The sequence below is a fragment of the Salmo trutta genome, chromosome 13, assembly GCF_901001165.1.
Source record: "Salmo trutta chromosome 13, fSalTru1.1, whole genome shotgun sequence".
Classification (NCBI taxonomy): Eukaryota; Metazoa; Chordata; class Actinopteri; order Salmoniformes; family Salmonidae; genus Salmo; species Salmo trutta.
Window position 1 is genome coordinate 48,375,146 of NC_042969.1, and position 23,360 is coordinate 48,398,505.

Consider the following 23,360-nt stretch of genomic DNA (forward strand, 5'->3'; position numbering starts at 1 on the left):
TTTTGGTTTGTCATTATGTGTGTAGATTGAGGCACAATTGTCTTTATTTAGAATAAGTCTGTAACGTAACAACATTTGGAAGAAGTGAACGGGTCTGAATACTTTCTCAAATTACTGTAGAATTTGTGACTTGAGAATCACACCCTTGAATATGGTTATTTTGAATTCTTGTAAAAGTTTATAATGCTTTTTCTAATCAGAAAATCAACAGGGAAGTGCAATAATGTAGCGTACCAGATAAATGAAAAAGGCCTATACTTTATTGAGGCTGCGGTGAAGATAGATGGAAGTTGCTTTGTGTTCTGTGTGTGTGTGTGCTTGCGTGTCGGTGCGGATGTGTGTGTATGTGTCTGTGCGTGCCTGCGTGTATGTGTTCAGATTCCTGTGAACATGTGTATGTCCGCGTCATAGATTCTATTTATATAATTTTTCTATGGTCACACCAGAATGAATTTGGATCAGATATAGTTTGATTTCACACAAGAGTGACAAGCATGTGGAACAGGTGCTAAGCTGATCCAGGATCAGAATCTGTCTGTGATCATGTGCAAAAACACAAACTAATGAATGTGTGCCTGTCTTCATGTTAACGTGTGTAGGATCCTGGCTTTTATATAATTCATACATCCATGTGTTATGTTCTCCAGGTGGCTGTGACAGGGGGACCCCCGGGGCAGGACCCATGAGGAGTCATAGAAGATGCTCGCAGCCTGGGCGCCTCTGCTCCTCTTAGCCATGTGGGTGAGATGTTCCTCCGCTGGGCCGCTCTCCTTCAGAATAGGTGAGTAGTCTGACCTCTGACCCTACATGGCTGGAGGGCACACCTCACCTCTCCCCCACCTCTCCTCACTCCCTATTCAAAAGATGACATCACAAGAACTCCTCTACGTGTAATTCTAGGCCTGGTTGAGACTTGCTCTGACAGCTGATTGCTTCTTCATTACATTTCAGCAGCACTTTGACCAGAGGTCGGTATCTCTCCAATTGTACTGTAACAAGAAGAGGCGGTATTTTCTGAATGTTATATTCTGTCTGTTTCTGCCTGTCTGTTATTTCTAATGCAGCAGAAAGGTACAGAGTACTTTCCTGTGTGCAATCGAGTACCTTAACCAAACGGCTAGATAATCAAATTTTCTGCTACCATTTCCCGAGCCGCAGTGAAAAAAACAGTGTCAAAATGAGTCATGATATTATACTTTGCCGTAATTGAGTGTTAGCTGGGAAAACCAGTTACCAGAGTGCTTTGCGTTCCTATTTAGACACATTTGAGTGTATGGTGTTTACAGGCCCGTACTTGTTTTCACACTGAGATGAGAGGTAGGAGAGGGGGATGAGAGGGAGGACAGGGGTCCTAATCTCATTACGTTCATTTGCTAATCCGTAGCCGGCTATTCGCCAGCCGTAGAGCTTGGTCTGGGGCAGCAGTGACCTAGACATGTCTCTCTCACAGCAGCAGAGGCCACCTCAACATGGGCTGATTCCTAACAGCAATCACTTTGACAGCAGGAGGAGGACAGACAGACAGTGCTGCTGTTGGTAGAGTCCAAGAAGAGAGTTTCAAGAGATGGGGCTCTGTCATTTGGCTCTGCAGACTGTGTTTATGAGAGAGTGTATTATTGAAATGGCAGGGTACGGGAGCTGTGATCGAAATGATAGGCGTGCAGGCTAACAGCAGCATAACAGCAGTCTATATTTATTTCTACAGTAGCATATCTTTAAAAACATCATGTATATTGGGTAGCAAGCCGTGCAGGGATCAGAGAAAGGTCTGACACGGTGAATGTGCCTTGCCGATCAATTATTAACGCGCCCAATATGCTCGCAGCGAAACTTCTCAGTTTGCTTCAGCCACCTCTATGTGGTAGTGACAGGGAACAACAAACACACATCTCCCCAGCTAGCACATTTGGTTCCTTGGAAGTTGTGGGAACGTACGTTTTTGATTTCCCATTGGTTCTGGGACCGAAGCCAAAAGTTTCCTGACCAGTAAAACAGAACGTTTTTTAATCGTTCCGAGAACGTAAATTGTAGGTTATTTGGAGGCTTTCTTAAAACTTTCACTGAATCTTTTAATACAGTTGAAGTCGGAAGTTTACATACACCTTAGCCAAATACATTTAAACTCAGTTTTTCACAATTCCTGACATTTAATCCTAGTAAAAATTCCCTTTCTTTCATCACATTCCCAGTGGGTCAGAAGTTTACATACACTCAATTAGTATTTGGTAGCATTGCCTTTAAATTGTTTAACTTGTGTCAAATGTTTCAGGTAGCCTTCCACAAGCTTCCCACAATAAGTTGGGTGAATTTTGGCCCATTCCTCTTGACTGAGCTGGGGTAACTGAGTCAGGTTTGTAGGCCTCCTTGCTCACACATGCTTTTTCAGTTCTGCCCACAAATTTTCTATGGGATTGAGGTCAGGGCTTTGTTGCCCTTAAGCCATTTTGCCACAACTTTGGAAGTATGCTTGGGGTCATTGTCCACTTGGAAGACCCATTTGCAACCAAGCTTTAACTTCCTGAGTGATGTCTTGAGATGTTGCTTCAATATATCCACATAATTTTCCTACCTCATGATGCCATCTATTTTGTGAAGTACACCAGTCCCTCCTGCAGCAAAGCACCACCACAACATGATGCTGCCCCTCCCCCCCCGTGCTTCACAGTTGGGATGGTGTTCTTTGGCTTGCAAGCCTCCCCCTTTTTCCTCCAAACATAACGATGGTCATTATGGCCAAACAGTTCTATTTTTGTTTCTCCAAAAAGTACGATCTTTGTCCCCATGTGCAGTTGCAAACCGTAGTCTGGCTTTTTTATGGTGGTTTTGGAGCAGTGGCTTCTTCCTTGCTGAGCGGCCTTTCAGGTTATGGCGATATAGGACTTGTTTAGTATCTCCTGTCTTCCACCCATAGCCTTCAAGCCACTGGTGCAGACCTTTGGAACATCTACATTTGAAAAAGTCTAATAAATCCATGTAATATAGCCTAAACCATCACAATAAATCCATTGTTTATTTTAGACAGGTCTAAACAAACATGATACGAAGACAATATAGTCTATTTCAGAAGAACAGAATAGCATACTCTGCATTGTCCTTATGTTAGGCCCTGATCTGGCTATGCCATATGGCTGTGGGCTACACTAGTTTATTTAGCAGACAAGATTTGTTTAGAATTCCATAGCATTATTTTATATTATTTCATAGTATGAAGAATACAATTGAACATAGCTGAATAAAATATAATATTTTCTCCAAACAATTTGAAGGACTGCGCACATGCGGCTATTCTGTGTTGAGCGGTTAACAAAGAAACAGGTACTCCTATATGCTTCATTTAGAGTTATTTATGTAACTTTAGTTGTGATACAAATATTGGACTATATGTTTACATTTTTAATACATTCTAAGGCTGCGTGATGCGACTAATGATGATTTGAAAAAAGTTGCATCAAAAGGAATGAGCTCTGCTTTGTTCTATTGCGCAGGTTGCACACACTTCATCAGTCTCTCATTCACAATTTGAGAAGCTCTTGATAACTCCTTGAATTCCCGGCTGCATCCCTTTTGTGAGGCCATAACCCCCCTAAAAAATCAATGACTTTTGCGGCCAATGGCCGTTATGCTCTTGGGCTGAATATAATAATTATAAATCCCTTGTCCCTGCTGCGTGCCGAAGCACCTCTCACGCACATGGTTCTGTCACATGATCGGGTCTTTCTCACAGGCTACAAGTGAAGACAGACACATCGGGTACACAACTGCGCGTGTCCTTATCCAATTCAATTTGAGACGAATATTGGAAAAACTGTCCACATTTACTTTGTCAGCCAACAATATGAGAAGGTGTAATGAATAGCAAAAGCACTAGCTTATGTCAATCTACTATCCCCCATAGTACAAAAGTTGACCTATTTTGTGGGGGAAATAAATATTCCAAACATAGTCTGGGACAGATGTGGGATGAGAGAGATCCCAAATTAATACAACCACTAGCCTAAAAAAAAAATATTAAGCAATGAGCCTGACACAACAGATCAGAACGTTTTAGCTTAAAATGTTGATAAACTATTAGGCTATTTCTTCACATTATAAGCGCAGCAATGCACACACGGCAGTAGGCTATAAGCGCAGATGTTCCATTAGTAGGAAAACACCATTCTCAAAAATGACTTTAATGTGATTATGCATCTAATACTTTTATTATAAAGGTGCATTTTTATGGGGAAAATTATCATCCCCAAACTTGGTACTCACGCACTGCGAACAGTATGTATGCCAGTTAGGCTCTACACCCAATTTAAGAAGTTACTTGCCCACATTAGTTGTGATACAAACATTATCAAAACATATAGGCTAGGCTATGAGAGGTGTGCGATTATGATTTGAAATTTGTGAAATTTGTTTTGATTTAGAATGGACCATCATCATGCACCTGTCTCGAAATAGGTGAAAAAATGCATGTCATCTATGCACTTAAATAGCGAATGGAGGACGCTTTTCCCGTGGTTCATTTTCATGCCAGCAAGGTTGGCTATACTCCTGTTTTAAAGAGACGCAATGTGCTTAATATTAGGAAGGTTGAAAAATAAATATAGTAGCTCTAGCCTATAGAAAGCTGATGGGATTCTACTCTTTTTAATAGAAGCCATCAAAACGGTTTTCTCACGCAGTTGCATAGCCTATATAAATGTTGCGCAACATGAGCTCACGGGCACTCATGATGTGTTCGATTAGATTTTCGATTACATTTGTATTGATGTCAGAGTGATTAGAGGGACAATAGAGTGCGGAGTACCAGGCAGTTAGCAAGTTTGGTAGGCTACTAATGACCATCAGCAGCATCAAAGCTTGGAGAAGACTAATTACCGTGACTAAACGGTCACATGGAATTTGACTGACATCATGACTCATGTCCGCCAGTGTGGCGGTAATACGGCCACCTTAACATTAGCGAACGTGTTTGCATGTTTAATGCCTAAGCAAATTAATTTCTATGTGTTCAATCTGTGCTTGGAGTTGAAAACAGTTGAAGTTGGAAGTTTGCATACACTTAGGTTGGAGTCATTAAAACTAGTTTTTCGACCACTCCACAAATTTCTTGTTAACAAACTATAGTTTTGGCAAGTCGGTTAGGACATCTACTTTCTGCATGACAGAAGTCATTTTTCCAACAATTGTTTAGACAGATTATTTCACTGTATCACAATTCCAGTGGGTCAGAAATGTACATACACTAAGTTGACTGTGCCTTTAAACAGCTTGGAAAATTCCAGAAAACGATGTCATGGCTTTAGAAGCTTCTGATAGGCTAATTGACATAATTTGAGACAATTGGAGGTGTACCTGTGGATGTATTTCAAGGCCTATCTTCAAATTCAGTGGCTCTGCTTGACATCATGGGAAAATCAAAAGAAATCAGCCAAGACCTCAGAAAAATAATTGTAGACCTCCACAAGTCTGGTTCATCCTTGGGAGCAATTTCCAAATGCCTGAAGGTACCATGTTCATCTGTACAAACAATAGTACGCACGTATACACATCTTGGGACCATGTAGCCGTCATACCGCTCAGGAGGAGACGCGTTCTGTCTCCTAGAGATGAACGTACTTTGGTGCGAAATGTGCAAATCAATCCCAGAACAACAGCAAAGGACCTTGTGGAGATGCTGGAGGAAACGGGTACAAAAGTATCTATGTCCACAGTAAAATGAGTCCTATGTCGACATAACCTGAAAGGCCGCTCAGCAAGGAAGAAACCACTGCTCCAAAAGCGCCATAAAAAAGCCAGACTACGGTTTGCAACTGCACATGGGGACAAAGATCATACTTTTTGAACTGTTTGGCCATAATGACCATCGTTATGTTTGGAGGAAAAAAGGGGAGGCTTGCAAGCAGAAGAACACCATCCCAACCGTGAAGCACTTAGGTGTCCCGTGTGGCTCAGTTGGTAGAGCATGGTGTTTGCAACACCAGGGTTGTGGGTTTGATTCCCACGGGGGACCAGTACGAAAAGAAAAAAAAGAAAAGTATGAAATGTATGCATTCACTACTGTAAGTCGCTCTGGATAAGAGCGTCTGCTAAATGACTAAAATGTAAAATGTGTCAGAATCATGTTGTGGGGATGCTTTGCTGCAGGAGGGACTGGTGCACTTCACAAAATAGATGGCATCATGAGGCAGGAAAATTACTTGGAAATATTGAAGCAACATCTCAAGACATCAGTCAGGAAGTTAAAGCTTGGTCGCAAATGGTCTTCCAAATGGACAATGACCCCCAAACATACTTCCAAAGTTGTGGCAAAATGGCTTAAGGACAACAAAGTCAAGTTATTGGAGTGGCCATCACAAAGCCCTGACCTCAATCCCATAGAACATTTTTGGGCAGAACTGAAAAAGCATGTGCGAGCAAGGAGGCCTACAAACCTGACTCAGTTACACCAGTTCTGTCAGGAGGAATGGGCCAAAATTCACCCAACTTATTGTGGGAAGCTTGTGGAAGGCTACCCAAAACATTTGACCCAAGTTAAACAATTTAAAGGCAGTGCTACAAAATACTAATTGAGTGTATATAAACTTCTGACCCACTGGGAATGTGATGAAAGAAATTAAAGCTGAAATAAATAATTCTCTCTACTATTATTCTGCCATTTCACATTCTTAAAATAAAGTGGTGGTCCTATCTCACCTAAGACAGGGAAGTTTTACTTGGATTAAATGTCAGGAATTGTTAAAAACTGAGTTTAAATGTATTTGGCTAAGGTGTATGTAAACTTCCGACTTCAACTGTATGTTGGTTGGTGATATGGATGTGATATGGATTCGCACACGTTCTTGCACTTTGAAAAGCAATTATGTCGAGGTGAGTGAAATAAGTAAACAGCAGATATATATTTGTTGTTGTCGATGTTTGATGCTGTGAAACTTGGGGAATAGCTAATAGATTAGAATGTCCTGTTCTGTCATGGTAACATGGTTGGTACAGGTGAGCAAATCAGCGGTGGTGCTCGAATGATTGCGCACTGCCTCATGGAAATAGTTGCAGTGTTTAGCTGTATATAGTCAGCTAACTAGTTGGTTGTTTTGTCATGTTTCTACCGATGTACACTACCGGTAAAAAGTTTTAGAACACCTACTCATTTAAGTGTTTTTCTTTATTTTTACTGTTTTCTACATTGTAGAATAATGGTGAATACATAAAATCTATGAAATAACACATATGGAATCATGTAGTAAACAAAAAAAGTGTTCAACAAATGAAAATATATTTTATTTTTGAGATTCTTCAAATAGCCACCCTTTGCCTTGATGACAGCTTTGCACACTCTTGGCATTCTCTCAGCCAGCTTCATGAGGTAGACACCTGGAATGCACTTGAATTAACAGGTGTGCCTTCTTAAAAGTTAATTTGTGGAATTTCTGTCCTTAATGTGTTTGAGCCAATCAGTTGTGTTGTGACAAGTTAGGGGTGGTATACAGAAGATAGCCCTGTTTGGTAAAAGACCAAGTCCATATTATGGCAAGAACAGCTCAAATAAGCAAAGAGAAATGACAGTCCATCATTACTTTAAGACATGAAGGTCAGTCAATAGGGAACATTTCAAGAAAGTTTCTTCAAGTGCAGTCACAAAAACCATCAAGCTGGCTCTAATGAGGCCGACCACAGGAATCGAAGATCCAGAGTTACCTCTGCTGCAGAGGATAAATTCATTAGAGTTACCAGCCTCAGAATTTGCAGCCTAAATAAATGCTTCAAAGTTCAAGTACAGACACATCTCAACATCAACTGTTCAGAGGAGACTGCGTGAATCAGGCCTTCGGGGTCGAATTGCTGCAAAGAAACCACTACTAAAGGACACCAATAATAAGAAGAGACTTGCTTGGGCCAAGAAACACGAGCAATGACTATTAGACAGGTGGAAATTTGTCCTTTGGTCTGGAGTCCAAAGTTGAGATTTTTGGTTCCAACCGCCGTCTGTGTCAGACGCGGTGTGGGTGAACGGATGATCTCCGCATGTGTATTTCCCACCGTAAATCATGGAGGAGGTGGTGTTATGGTGTGGGGATGCATTTCTGGTGACACTGTCTGTGATTTATTTAGATTTCAAGGCACACTTAACCAGCATGGCTACCACAGCATTCTGCAGTGATACGCCATTCCACCTGGTTTGGGCTTAGTGGGACTATCATTTGTTTTTCAACAGGACAATGACCCAACACACCTCCAGGCTGTGTAAGGGCTATTTTACCAAGAAGGAGAGTGATGGAGTGCAGCATCAGATGACCTGGCAAGCACAATCCCCCGACCTCAACCCAATTGAGATGGTTTGGGATGAGTCAGACCGCAGAGTGAAGCAGCCAACAAGTGCTCAGCATATGTGGGAACTCCTTCAAGACTGTTGGAAAAGCATTCCAGGTGAAGCTAGTTGAGAGAATGCCAAGAGTGCACAAAGCTGTCATCAAGGCAAAGGGTGGTTATTTGAAGAATCTCAAATAAAAAACATGTTTTGATTTGTTTTACACTTTTTGGTTACTACGTGATTCTATGTGTGTTATTTCATCATTTTGATGTATTCACTATTATTCTACAATGTAGAAAGTAGTAAAAATAAAGAAAAACCTTTAATGAGTAGGTGTTCTAAAACTTTTGACCAGTAGTGTAATTCATTTGGAGTAGCTAACTAGTTAGTCTATCAGACAAGAAAAGTTGTGTGTTGTGGTAAATATGGGCAGCGCTCACAAAGCGTCAACCTCAGCTGTCACTTTCACTAGCTAGCCATACAGAGAAACAGCTAATTAGCCACCAAAATGAAGGCTAGAGTAATTTGTGTTTATCTGTTGAGCTTCGGTTATGGTTTGTCATCTTTGCTAGGTGAAGATATTCATACATTGTCTCGTTTTCCAATTATTTGACAGCTTAGCTGTCGTGTTAGGGTAGGAGATGCCCATGCAGTGGAGTTCATATGATGAGTTGGATATTTGTTTACATAGCCAGCTAACAAGTTGCTTGTTTTGCCCAGTTTCTACCAATGCAATTCATTTGGAAACTGTCTCAGCCTCGTAACTAATCAGCTAACATTTGGCGAACAAGTTAGTCTGTCAGGTAAAAAATAGTTGATTAGAAGAGAGAGCGAGATTGTGTGGAATGGGAGGCGTGTCAATTTATTATGGAAACCCCTTATTAGGAAGAGAGTATATGTATGGTTGTGAAAAGTAAAGAAAGAGAGGAAGGAAGAGAGACAGTGAGAGAGATTATGTTTCTGACTACAATTGTATTCTATTTGTTGCTCCTCTCCCTCTGTTCCTCTGGGTCAGTGAAAATGAAAGAAGTGATGTGGAGAGTCAGGGCTCAGCAGCAAAAGGCAGAGAGGAATAGGAGTTAGAGATGGAGGGACAGAGATCTGGAGTGAGAGGAGAGTGGAGGGAGAGAGTGAAGAGGAGGGAGAGGAAGAGGATGAAGCAGAGGGAGAAGACTACGCAGAGGGAGAGGAGGAAGCAGAGGAGGAGGAAAGGGGAGGGGAAGAGGGAAAGCACACCCGAGAGTGGAGCCTACTTTTCCATGGCGTGTGTCTTCCCTAAGTCCCACCATTCACCCTCGTACCACACAGCCTGGGCCTAAAGTGACAGTGGTTTTGGAGTTGTTTTTAAAAGTGGTAGGAACTTTTATCTGTTCCAGAGCTTGTAATGGATTACAACAACAACAACAAATGTGCGGGATTGACCATCTTGACCAGAAAATGGTGGAAGTATGTGCTTTGGGGATGCTCAACATGTCCATCATAAATGCATACATTGTGTGGGGGACTCTGCAAAGGCCCCCTCCCAGAAACCACAGGCGCTGGCCCCTGAAAGCATTCAAAATGCAGATTGTGCATTCACTTTGTGATATGGCTACAGTTGCAGGAAGAGAGGAGCCAAGACTGTGGCACCAGGACTTGTGGACCAAGTTGTAACTTTATTTGAAAGCAGATGAAGTTTGAAGGGTACGAGAGGGTGTGTGGTCTGCATCCGGAGTGGACCCAGGGCAAAGAGTAGATGTGTGGAAACTTCCTTTGGGTGCTTTGTGCCACTTTGCAGGATGGGGCAGTATTTCCAGAAGTTCCGTGACATGTTGTAGGCTAAATGCAAACACTGAAGTGACAGTGTGAAATATGAATTTGTCCTACAAATCTTTTATTGTCTCTGAACAGTTGTTGTGTTTTGTATCTTCTCTCTTTATCTGCCTCTATCTAATACTTGCTGCATTTACTGAATTGTCGTCAAAGTAGGCTACTATTTCTACATTTTGTGTCAGACCTGAGCTGTGTTCAAATACTCATACTAACCGCACTAACTGTAATATTTGTGACATAAATTTAGTACGTAGTATGCTTATTGGTCATAATATGGATATAGTTAGTATGCCAAAGGATCCCGGATGTCGTACTACATTCACCAAAATACGAAGTATATAAGCACTGAAACTATTTCTGTGCTTTTAGGGCCCATAATGCAATTCTCCAGAAAATGTTAGTGGCTTCACAACGTTTTCAGATTTGAAGAAAACGGTGGAAACAATGCAGCTGTAGTCTGACGAGAGCTGATACAAATTCATTGCTTTAACTAATTATGACAAATGTTAAAATGTTGAGGAATGTAATAAAGTAATGACTCTTAAAATAAGTAATGTGTTAGCTACGGTAGCCTTACGAACTGCATAGCATATCATTACAGCTGTTACTTGTATCTACTGGTACTAGCTAGTGCTAGCAAGTTGGCAAAAAGTTTCATAGCAACAGCATCAACTTCTGGGAGACAGGCGAAGCGCTAGTATACTCAAATAAAAAGATACCGTTTGTTTACAGTATACTAAAATGAAATCATAGTATATATATATTCAGCCAAAAAAGAAATGGTCCTTTTTCAAGACCCTGTCTTTCAAAGATAATTCGTAAAAATCCAAATAACTTCACAGATCTTCTTTGTAAAGGCTTTAAACACTGTTTCCATGCTTGTTCAATGAACCATAAACAATTAATGAACATGTACCTGTGGAACGGTCGTTAAGACACTAACAGCACACAGTCGGTAGCCAATTAAGGTCACAGTTATGAAAACTTAGGACACTAAAGATGCCTTTCTACTGACTCTGAAAAATACCAAAAGAAAGACGCCCAGGGTCCCTGCTCATCTGCCTGAATGTGCCTTAGGCATGCTGCAAGGAGGCATAATGCAGATGTGGCCAGGGCAATAAATTGCAAGGTCCGTACTGTGAGACGCCTAAGACAGCCCTACAGGGAGACAGGACGGACAGCTGATTGTCCTCGCAGTGGCAGACCACGTGTAACAACACCTACACAGGATCGGTCCATCCGAACATCACACCTGCGGGACAGGTACAGGATGGCAACAACAACTGCCCGAGTTACACCAGGAACGCACAATCCCCCATCAGTGCTCAGACTGTCCGCAATAGGCTGAGAGAGGCTGGACTGAGGGCTTGTAGGCCTGTTGTAAGGCAGGTCCTCACCAGACATCACCGGCAACAACGTTGCTTATTGGCACAAACCCACCGTCGCTGGACTAGACAGGACTGTCAAAAAGTGCTCTTCACTGACGAGTCGCGGTTTTGCCTCACCAGGGGTGATGGTCGGATTCGCGTTTATCGTCGAAGGAATGAGCATTACACCGAGGTCTGTACTCTGGAGTGGGATCAATTTGGAGGTGGAGGGTCTGTCATGGTCTGGGGTGGTGTGTCACAGCATCATCGGACTGAGCTTGTTGTCATTGCAGGCAATCTCAACGCTGTGCGTTACAGGGAAGACATCCTCCCTCATGTGGTACCCTTCCTGCAGGCTCATCCTGACATTAACCCTCCACCTTGACAATGCCACCAGCTATACTGCTTATTCTGTGCATGATTTCCTGCAAGACAGGAATGTCAGTGTTATACCATGGCCAGCGAAGAGCCCTGATCTCAATCCCATTGAGCATGTCTGAGACTTGTTGAATCGGAGGGTGAGGGCTAGGGCCATTCCCCCCAGAAATGTCTGTGAACTTGCAGGTGCCTTGGTGGAAGAGTGGGGTAACATCTCACAGCAAGAACTGGCAAATCTGGTGCAGTCCACGAGGAGGAGATGCACTGCCGTACTTAACCTGTCTGGGAACCTGGGACGTTTGCATCCCACCCTAGTCAACAGCCAGTGGAATCGCGTCGCGCGAAATACAAATACCTCATAAATGCTATAACTTCAATTTCTCAAACATAGGACTATTTTACAGCATTTTATAGATACACCTCTCCTGAATCGAACCACGTTGTCCGATTTCAAAAAGGCTTTACAGCAAAAGCTAAACATTAGATTATGTTAGGAGAGTACCCAGCCAAAAATAATCACACTGCCATTTTCAAAGCAACTAGCATGCATCACAAATACCCAAAACACAGCTAAATGTAGCACTAACCTTTGACAATCTTCGTCAGATGACACTCCTAGGACATCATGTTACACAATACATGCATTTTTTGTTCGATAAAGTTCATATTTATATATAAAAACAGCATTTTACATCGGCGCGTGACGTTCAGAAAATATTTTCCCTCAAATGCTTCCGGTGGACCAGCGCTACAATTTACAAAATTACTATTCGAAAACATTGTTAAAATGTAATATTGTCATTCAAAGAATTATAGATTAACATCTCGTGAATGCAACCGCATTGCCAGATTTAGAAATAACTTTACTGGGAAATCACACTTTGCAATAAACGAGGTGCTATGCTCAGAAAAATAGGCTAGGCGATACAGGTTAGCGCCATCTTGGAACCATCTAAAATCAAATATACTATAGTAAATATTCCCTTACCTTTGATTATCTTCATCAGAAGGCACTTCCAGGAATCCCAGGTCCACAACAAATGTAGTTTTGTTCGAAAAAGTTAATAATGTATGTCCCAATAGCTCCTTCTTGTTAGCACGTTTCGAAGACTACTCAAAATGTACTGATGCGTGCGGGACTTGTCGTCACGAATGTGCAAAAAACATATTTTTACGTTCGTTCAAACATGTCAAACGTTGTGTAACATAAATCTTTAGGGCCTTTTTCAACCAGAGCTTCAATAATATTCAAGGCGGACGATTGCATTGTCTTACTAAACGTTTCGGAACGAATGGGTACCCATGGGCGCCCGCTTCATAGTAGTAATGGCCCTCCCCCTATGACCAACTTTCCAAGCCTCTCTTTCGGTCAGTTTCTACCGGAGAAGACTCAAACCACTTTGTAAAGACTGTTGACATCTAGTGCAAGCCTTAGGAAGTGCTAAATGAATCCTAACTCACGGTGTGTTTCATAGGCAAAGTGTTGAAGGTGATTCCACAAATCAGATGTCCACTTCCTGCATGGAATCTTCTCAGGTTTTTGCCTGCCATATGAGTTCTGTTATACTCACAGACACCATTCAAACAATTTTAGAAACTTTAGAGTGTTTTCTATCCAAATCTACTAATTATATGCATATTCTAGTTACTGGGCAGGAGTAGTAACCAGATTAAATCCGGTACGTTTTTTATCCGGCCGTGCAAATACTGCCCCCTAGCCCCAACAGGCTAATGCAGCTGGTGGCCACACCAGATACTGACTGTTACTTTTGATTTTGACCCTTATTCTATTTCTGTTAGTCACGTGTCTGTGGAACTTGTACTGTTTACGTCTCAGTTGTTGAGTCTTATTATGTTCATACAAATATTTACACGTTAAGTTTTCTAAAAATAAATGCAGTTGACAGTGGGAGGACATTTCTTTTTTTGCTGAGTTTAGTATGTAGTATATTCTCATTAAGTGTATAGTATACATTATGTTAGTATGGGTATTCGAACACAGCTCTGGTCTGTACTTAGTCTTATTGAGAGAGGTTACCTACATTTTGAAATAATCTCTGAATAGTTGTTCACTTTTTCACATTGGTACAGAAGTAAGAATCGTTGTCAATCCAATAGCCTACAGTACTTTGTGTGGGTTTTGAAATACTTTCTGAATATGGTCATATTTTGAATATTTTTATTTATTTATATGTAAATAATATGGTACATTTTAAATGGGTAATTTAGTCAAATTTACTATAATTTAAATACTCTAGGGTGCTTTGTGTTAATCGTTTTTTGATAGTGTCTTTACAAAATGGAAGACTAAATTAGTGTTATTCCTGTTGACATGAATGTGGTATCATATTAAGAGGTTGTGCTCTTTAAAACTAAGTTAACTTGTGATTGTCATTTGTTCTTTGTTTTTGAGTTATGTCTGTTTGTTTGAAATGTGTGAGAAAATGAGCTTTATCTTGAAAATTCTCAGTAATCTACAGCAGCATTCTAGAATTATATTGGGGTCTAAAGGGTTAAAACCTCTTGGGGCCACCCCTTCCCGTTCTGATCCCTGTGACGGGATTGCTTGACAAGATACATGGCGCGAAATTCAAAACAGCAAAAATCGAATAATTTTAATTTCTCAAACAATCAACTATTTTACACCATTTGAAATATAAACATCTCCTTAATCCAACCACGTTGTCCGATTTCAAAGAGGCTTTACGGCGAAAGCATAAAGTTAGATTATGTTAGTACAGTACATAGACAAAACATTACACACAGCCATTTTCAAAGCAAGCATATATGTCACAAAAAACAAAACCACAGCTAAATGCAGCACTAACCTTTGGTGATCTTCATCAAATGACAATCCTTGGACATTATGTTAGACAATACATGCATTTTTTGTTCAATCAAGTTCATATTTATATCCAAAAACAGCATTTGACATCGGCGCGTGATGTTGAGAAAATGTATCTCCCCAAAACTGCCGGTGAATTTACAAAAATACTCATTATAAAACGTGGATAAAATATTAAACTGTTATTCAAAGAATTATAGATTAACATCTCCTGAATGCAACCGCATTGACAGATTTCAAAATAACTTTACTGGGAAAGCACACTTTGCAATAATCTGAGTACTCTGCTCAGAAAAATACACTACGCAATACAGATAGCCGCCATGTTGGAATTATCTAAAATCATAAATAACATTAGAAATATTCACTTACCTTTAATAATCTTCATCAGAAGGCACTTCCAGGAATCCCAGGTCCACAACAAATGTTGTTTTTTTCGATAAAGTTCATAATTTATGTCCAAATAACTCCATGTTGTTCCATGTTGTTAGCGCGTTCAGTAGTCTACTCAAAATGTAGGGCGCGGGAGGGAAAAGTCACGACGAAAAGTTTAAAAAAAATCTATTTACGTTCGTTCAAATAGGTCAAACGTTGTTTAGCATCAATCTTTAGGGCCATTTTAACGTGAAACGTCAGTAATATTTCAACCGGACCTTTCCTGTGTCTTGAAAAACGTTAACACAAGGTCTCATCTCACATGAACGCGCAATAATGAAGTGACGTCATCCCAGAGACATCAACTTCCCTTCCTTCTCATCCGGTCTCTGTTCATCATAGACGCTTCAAACAACTTTATAAAGACTGTTGACATCTAGTGGAAGCCTTAGGAAGTGCAAAATGAATCCTTTGTCACTGTGTGTTCCATTGGCAATGACTCGAAAATAGTACAGCCACAAGATTTTCATTTCCTGCTTGTATTTTTCTCAGGTTTTTGCCTGCCATATGAGTTCTGTTATACTTACAGACACCATTCAAACAGTTTTAGAAACTTCAGAGTGTTTTCTATCCAAACTATGCATATTCTAGTTTCTGGGCCAGAGTAGTAACCTTTTCAAATTGGGTACGTTTTTCATCCGGCTGTGAAAATACTGCCCCCTAGCCCCAACAGGTTTTAAATAACATTCTTAGAACTTTCTTTGAACGTTACTAATGTTTACTTGTGTTTTTTATGGAAAGTTTTCTTAATGTTCTGAGAATTACTTTAAATTTAACTATGAAGAAACCTGTAAAAAACATTATGCTCAAGTACTGAAATTCCCACAGAAGAACATTGTTTCTTAACATTCTCTAAATGTTCTGAGAACATGACTTTAAATAGAACCATGAGGAAACCGGTAAAAACGTTATGCTAAAGTACTGAAATTCCCACAGAAGAGCGTTCTTAACGTTCTGAGAACATGACTTTAAATAGAACCACGAGGAAACCGGTATGAAACGTTATGCTGAAGTACTGAAATGACCACCTAAGAAACATATGGTTCTTAGAATGTTATGTGCTTGCTGGGTAACCTGCACCATTCCCAGGACATTGTGGGAAGGTTGTATGCAAATGAACTATATGACAACCACGTTTTCACCAAGCTCTAAGAAACATATGGTTCTTAGAACGTTATGTGCTAGCTGGGTCCCAACTCCAGAATTCTGTTGGATAATTAGTGAATGCTGTATTATACCTCCTCCTCTGTTTTCTCCTACCCTCCCACCTTCCCTCCCTCCGCCACCTCATATCTCTCTACAAAGGCACCTCTAAAGCGGAGCTAATGTTTATTCCCATCTTGTTTTAGTTGATAGTTAATTAGGCGGTCGGGCCTCTGTTTTCCCCCCTCTCTGATTTCAGGCGGCGGGAGCTAGACGGCGTTAAAGCTTGTCAGTGGCACGCCGCGGCGCCGGCATTAGCGTCGGGGCTGTTATTTCACCCCTGTGTGTCTTTTTCCTGCCGCCCGCCGCTGCACTCCAGGAGGTGATATTTAACTCCGCTAGCCCCTTCGAGTCCTGCCTGGCTTCCGGAATGTCACTGTCGGGTCTTCATACGGAATGAATACATTATAACAGGCCTAAATAACATCGCAGCGCTAGCATCACACCCCACTGCCAGCCAATAGTTTGGGAGGGGAGAACAGGTGAGATGAGGAGACAAGGATGTTCTCTTTGGTTGAGTCTTAATTCTCCACCCTTGCACACTCTTTGTCATGGACTTTAGTAAAAAGCATGTGATTGGTGTAAGCATTGGCTGGAGTGAGTTTCCACCATTGTTAAATCCATGTGTGAAAGTGTACACTTTGGGAGAAGGGTGGAGAATCGGGACGCAGCACATGCCTCTTTTGTTTGGCAGATTGATGCTAGATTTGTAGAATACAGTATGGTCAGATGATTGAGATGACATGATTGAGACTGGTGTGGTAATCCATTTACCTAGGAGGCACATGACAGAACTAAATACATAGGCCTGATTTTACAGTTTAGCAGACACTCTTTTCCAGAGCGAATAACAGGAGAAATTGGGGTTAAGTGCCTTGCTCAAGGGCACATCAGATTTCTCACCTATTCGGCTTGGGTATTCGAACCAGCGACCTTTCGGTTACTTGTCCAACGCTCCTAACCACTAGGCTACCTGCCGCCCGACAGAAATGAGACAGCCTACAGGTAGGAGGTCAGAGACCTGGCAATGTGGTGCCAGGACAACAACGTGAGCAAGACAAAATGGCTGATTGTGGACTACAGGAAAAGAGGTTCCGAGCATGCCTCCATTCACATTGACAGGGCTGTAGTGGAGCGGGTCGAGCTTCAAGTTCTTTGGCATCCACATCACTAAGAAACTATCATGGTCCAAACACACCAAGACAGTTGTGAAGATTCCCCCTCAGGAGAATGAAGTTCTACAGCTGCACCATCGAGAGTAGAGGTCGACCGATTATGATTTTTCAACGCCGATGCCGATTATTGGAGGGCCCAAAAAGCCGATACCGATTAATCGGACGTTTTTTAATTATTTGTATTTATTTATTTGTAATAATGACAATTACAACAATACTGAATGAACACTTTTATTTTAACTTAATATAATACATCAATAAAATCAATTTAGCCTCAAATAAATAATGAAACATGTTCAATTTGGTTTAAATAATGCAAAAACAACGTTTTGGAGAAGAAAGTAAAAGTGCAATATGTGCCATGTAAAAAAGCTAACGTTTAAGTTCCTTGCTCAGAACATGAGAACATATGAAAGCTGGTGGTTCCTTTTAACATGAGTCTTCAATATTCCCAGGTAAGAAGTTTTAGGTTGTAGTTATTATAGGATTATTTCTCTCTATACCGTTTATATTTCATATACCTTTGACTATTGGATGTTCTTATAGGCACTATAGTATTGCCAGTGTAACAGTATAGCTTCCGTCCCTCTCCTCACCTCTACCTGGGCTCGAACCAGGAACACATCGACAACAGCCACCCTCGAAGCATTGTTACCCATCGCTCCATAAAAGCCACGGCCCTTGCAGAGCAAGGGAAACAACTACTTCAAGGTCTCAGAGCGAGTGACGTCACCGATTGAAATGCTATTAGCGCGCGCCTTCTAACTAGCTAGACATTTCACATTGGTTACACCAGCCTAATCTCGGGAGTTGATAGGCTTGAAGTCATAAACAGCTCAATGCTTGAAGCACAGCGAAGAGCTGCTGGCAAACGCACGAAAGTGCTGTTTGAATGAATGCTTACGAATGCTTTCTGCTGCCTAGACTTAATTCTAACATAATAACACACAGAAATACGAGCCTTAGGTCATTAATATGGTCAAATCCGGAAACTATCATTTTGAAAACAAAATGTTTATTCTTTCAGTGAAATACGGAACCGTTCCGTATTTTATCTAACGGGTGGCAAGTCTAAATATTCCTGTTACATTGCACAACCTTCAATGTTATGTCATAATTATGTACAATTCTGGCAAATTGATTATGGTCTTTGTTAGGAATAAATGGTCTTCACACAGTTCGCAATGAGCCAGGCGGCCCAAACTGCTGCATATACCCTGAATGCTTGCACAGAACGCATGAGAAGTGACACAATTTCCCTAGTTTAAAGAAATTAATGTTAACAGGCAATATTAACTAAATATGCAGGTTTAAAAATACTTGTGTATTGATTTTAAAGAAAGGCATTCATGTTTATGGTTAGGTACACATTGGTGCAACGAAGGTGCTTTTTTCACGAATGCGCTTGTTAAATCATCACCCATTAGGCGAAGTGGGCTGTGATTCGATGAGAAATTAACAGGCGCTGCATCGATTATATGCAACACAGGACAAGCTAGATAAACTAGTAATATCATCAACCATGTGTAGTTAACTTGTGATTATGTTAAGATTGATTGATTGTTTTTTATAAGATAAGTTTAATGCTAACTAGCAACTTAGCTTGGCTTCTTGCTGCACTCGCGTATAAGGTAGTCAGCCTGCCACGCAGTCTCCTCGGGGAGTGCAATGTAATCGGCCACAATTGGTGTCTAAAAATGCCTATTACCGATTATGAAAACTTGAAAACGGCCCAAATTAATCGGCCATTCCGATTAATCGGTCGACCACTAATTCAGAGCATCCTGACTGGTTGCATCACTGGTTGGTATGGCATCTGCTTGGTATCCGACCAGAAGGCGCTACAGAGGGTAGTGCATACGGCCCAGTACATCATTGGGGCCATGCCTACTTCCATCCAGGACCTCTATACCAAGTGGTGTCAAAGGAAGGCCCTAAAAATGGTCAAATACTCCAGCCAGCCTAGTCATAGACACACAGCAAGTGGTACCAGAGCGCCAAGTCTAGGTCCAAAAGGCTCCTTATTTGCATTGACCCCCTTTTTTACGCTGCTGCTACTCGCTGTTTGTTATCTATGCATAGTCACTTTACCCCTAGCTACATGTACATACCTCAATTACCTCTACTAACCTGTACCTCCACACATTGAATCGGTACCAGTACCCCCTGTATATAGCTTTGTTATTGTGTTGACTTTTTTCCCAGACTTTATTTAATTACATTTTTTATTTAAAAAAAATTGCTAGTATATTCGTACTTTAAAAAAAATTGTTGTAAGTAAGCATTTCGCGGTAAGGTCTACACCAGTTTTTATTTCAGCTCATGTGACAAATTAAATTCGATTTTGAAAAAGCGAGTGCAGTACTATTTCAGTTTCTGACCCGTTTATCATTTTCACAGTTAAGAACAAAATGTATTTGTTACCTCATACTGCCCCTAATGTTCACCTACAGCAATATTCTTCAGCAACACAATGAGTAAACACTACAGAAAATGTTAATTTATTAATATTATTTTTATGATTATTTTCTCTCTTTTGAGGGAGGGAGGCCAAACTTGAAATATACAGTACCAGTAAAAAGTTTGGACACACCTACTCATTTAAGGGTTTTTCTGTGTTTGTACCATTTTCTACATTGTAGATTAATAGTGAAGACATCAAAACTATGAAATAACACATATAGAATCATGTAGGAACCAAAAAAGTCTTAAACAAATCTAAATATATTTTATATTTGAGATGCTTCAAAGTTGCCTCCCTTTGCTTTCATTACAGCTTTTCACACTCTTGGCATTCTCTCAACCAGCTTCATGAGGTAGTCACCTGGAATGCATTTCAATTAACAAGTGTGCCTTGTTAAAAGTTAATTCGTAGAATTTCTTTCCTTCTTAATGCGTTTCAGCCAATCAGTTGTGTTGTAACAAGGTAGGGGTGGTATACAGAAGATAGCCCTATTTGGTAAAAGACCAAGTCCATTTTATGGCAAGAACAGCTCAGATAAGCAAAGAGAAATGACAGTCCATCATTACTTTAAGACATGAAGGTCAGTCAATCCGGAAAATGTCAAGAACTTTGAAAGTTTCTTCAAAAACCATTACGCGCTATGATGAAACTGGTTCTAATGAGGACCGCCACAGGAAAGGAAGACCCAGAGTTACCTCTGCTACAGAGGATACGTTCAGTAGAGTTACCAGCCTCAGTAATTTCAAATAAATGCTTCAGAGTTCAAGTAACAGACACATCTCAACATCAACTGTTCATTGGAGACTGCGTGAATCAGGCCTTCATGGTTAAATTGCTGCAAAGAAACCACTACTAAAGGACATCAATAAGAAGAAGAGACTTGCTTGGGCCAAGAAACACGAGCAATGGACATTAGACCGGTGGAAATCTGTCCTTTGGTCTGATGAGTTCAAATTTGAGCTTTTTGGTTCCAACCACTGTGTCTTTGTCAGACGCAGAGTAAGTGAACAGATGTTCTCAACATGTCTGGTTCCCACCGTAAGTATGGAGGAGGAGGAGGTGTGATGGTGTGGGGATTCTGTCTGTGATTTATTTAGAATTCAAGGCAGCATGGCTACCACATTTGTTGTTCAACAGGACAATGACCAAACACACCTCCAGGCAGTGTAAGGGCTATTTCACCAAGGAGGAGAGTGATGGAGTGCTGCATCAGATGACCAGACACAATCACCCGACCTCAACCCAATTGAGATGGTTTGGGATGAGTTGGACCACAGAGTGAAGGAAAAGCAGCCAACAAGTGCTCGGCATATGTGGGAACTCCTTCAAGACTGTTAGAAAAGCATTCCAGGTGAAGCTGGTTGAGATAATGCCAAGAGTGTGCAATGCTGTCCTCAAGGCAAAGGGTGGCTACTTTGAAGAATCTCAAATATAAAATATATTTTCATGTAACACTTTTTTTGGTTACTATATGATTCTATATGTGTTATTTAATAGTTGATGTCTTCACTATTATTCTAAAATGTAGAAAAACACTAATGAGTAGGTGTGTCCAAACTTTGGACTCATACTGTATGCATCAAGTTACCACACACACAAACACACACGCACCTGTTGACACCAACTAGTGCACACACACGAGCACACAAACACACACACCTCCATGCAGTGTTTATTAGAGATCTTTCCCCAGCTAAAGGACTCAGTGCAGCATCAATGACAGATGATCCTCTTCCTGCTTATTCTCCCCCAATGGATGCATACAGGCAGAGACTCACTCATCAGCGCCTCATATCAATTTGCCCAAGCTGCTGCGGCGTCACACCACATGTAGCCGCTCTGTGGGGAACTAGCTAGATCTAACCGGTGTAAAGACGAACTCTAGAGGCGGCTCCCTGCTTTAATGTGAACAAATGTGTTGTGCATGTGTTTTATATCATGGCAGGCAACGTTAGCCGACATGATCTCATTTCAAAATACGCACAGGTAGCGGTTGTGACAGGGGGGATTTGTGGCCGTTCGAGCGGATGGGATGTACAGCAGTCAGCCTGCAGGGAGTACTGCCAGGTAGACTCACCCAGAGAGGAGGAGAGAAGAAACGAGGGAGGAGGGAGGAGAGAAATACTCTAGTAGCAACTCCAGCCCTTGGCCATGAGAACAAAGACAACAGTTTATTGCTTTGATAAATCATGTTGGTGCTGATGTTGCACTGCTGGCGATACTCCTCAGGGTTCTGATCTGGTTAAAAATGAATGATCTTGATTATTAGGCCTGATTCACAGATGGAAATGATGCATATGTATTATGCTAACATCCCTGTATCGATACATATCGTGTATCATTCAACAAATGAGCTCAATAAAGTACTCAATAAATTGTACCTTCACTCATCAATAAATCATAATGCACTGTGTGTGATTTAGAGGTCGACCGATTATGATTTTTCAGCGCCGGTACCGATTGTTGGAGGACCGAAAAAAGCCGATACCGATTAATCGGACGTTTTTATTGATTTATTTGTAATAATGACAATTGCAACAATACTGAATGAACACTTATTTTAACTTAATATAATACATCAATAAAATCAATTTAGCCTCAAATCAATAATGAAACATGTTCAATTTGGTTTAAATAATGCAAAAACAAAGTGTTAGAGAAGAAAGTAAAAGTGCAATATGTGCCTTGTAAGAAAGCTAACGTTTAAGTTCCTTGCTCAGAACATGAGAACATATGAAAGCTGGTGGTTCCTTTTAACATGAGTGTTGGCTTCTTACTGCATTCGCGTAACAGGCAGGCTCCTCGTGGAGTGCAATGTAAAGCAGGTGGTTAGAGCGTTGGACTAGTTAACCGTAAGGTTGCAAGATTGAATCCCCAAGCTGACAAGGTAAAAATATGTTGTTCTGCCCCTGAACAAGGCAGTTAACCCACCGTTCCTAGGCCGTCATTGAAAATAAGAATGTGTTCTTAACTGACTTGCCTAGTTAAATAAAGATGTAACAACAACAAAAAACATCGGAATACCGATTACCGATTGTTATGAAAACATGAAATCGGCCCTAATTAATCGGCCATTCCGATTAATTGGTCGACCTCTAGTATGATTCATGGCAACATTTGAGCATCGCTAATCTACAGTACAATGTTATAGCTCTTAGTGGATCAAAGGGCCTTTGCAGTGCTTCTTCCTAGAAATCTAGCCTGGTCCCAGATCTGTCTGGGCTGTCTGCAAGGACCATGGCAGTTGGCAAGACGGCACAAACAGATCTGTAACTAGGCTAAGCAAAATCTTGTTCTTAAAACCTTTTCATGACTACATTCCATGTGGCTCTTATTGTCTTTATATCCCGTGTTTACACCCCTATTGGTCATTTTTTATTGGGTT

General features: G+C 40.9%; 1 protein-coding gene across 1 annotated transcript in view; it reads left to right on the top strand.

The window, feature by feature from the left end:
* Positions 1-682: 682 nt before the first annotated feature.
* Positions 683-23,360, top strand: part of LOC115205893 (glutamate receptor ionotropic, kainate 4-like) — a 214,792-nt gene continuing 192,114 nt past the window's right edge. Inside the window, exon 1 of the mRNA XM_029772314.1 lies at positions 683-781. Coding sequence (XP_029628174.1) covers positions 700-781 — 82 coding nt within the window. The 5' untranslated portion in view covers positions 683-699. The remainder of the gene's footprint in view (positions 782-23,360) is intronic.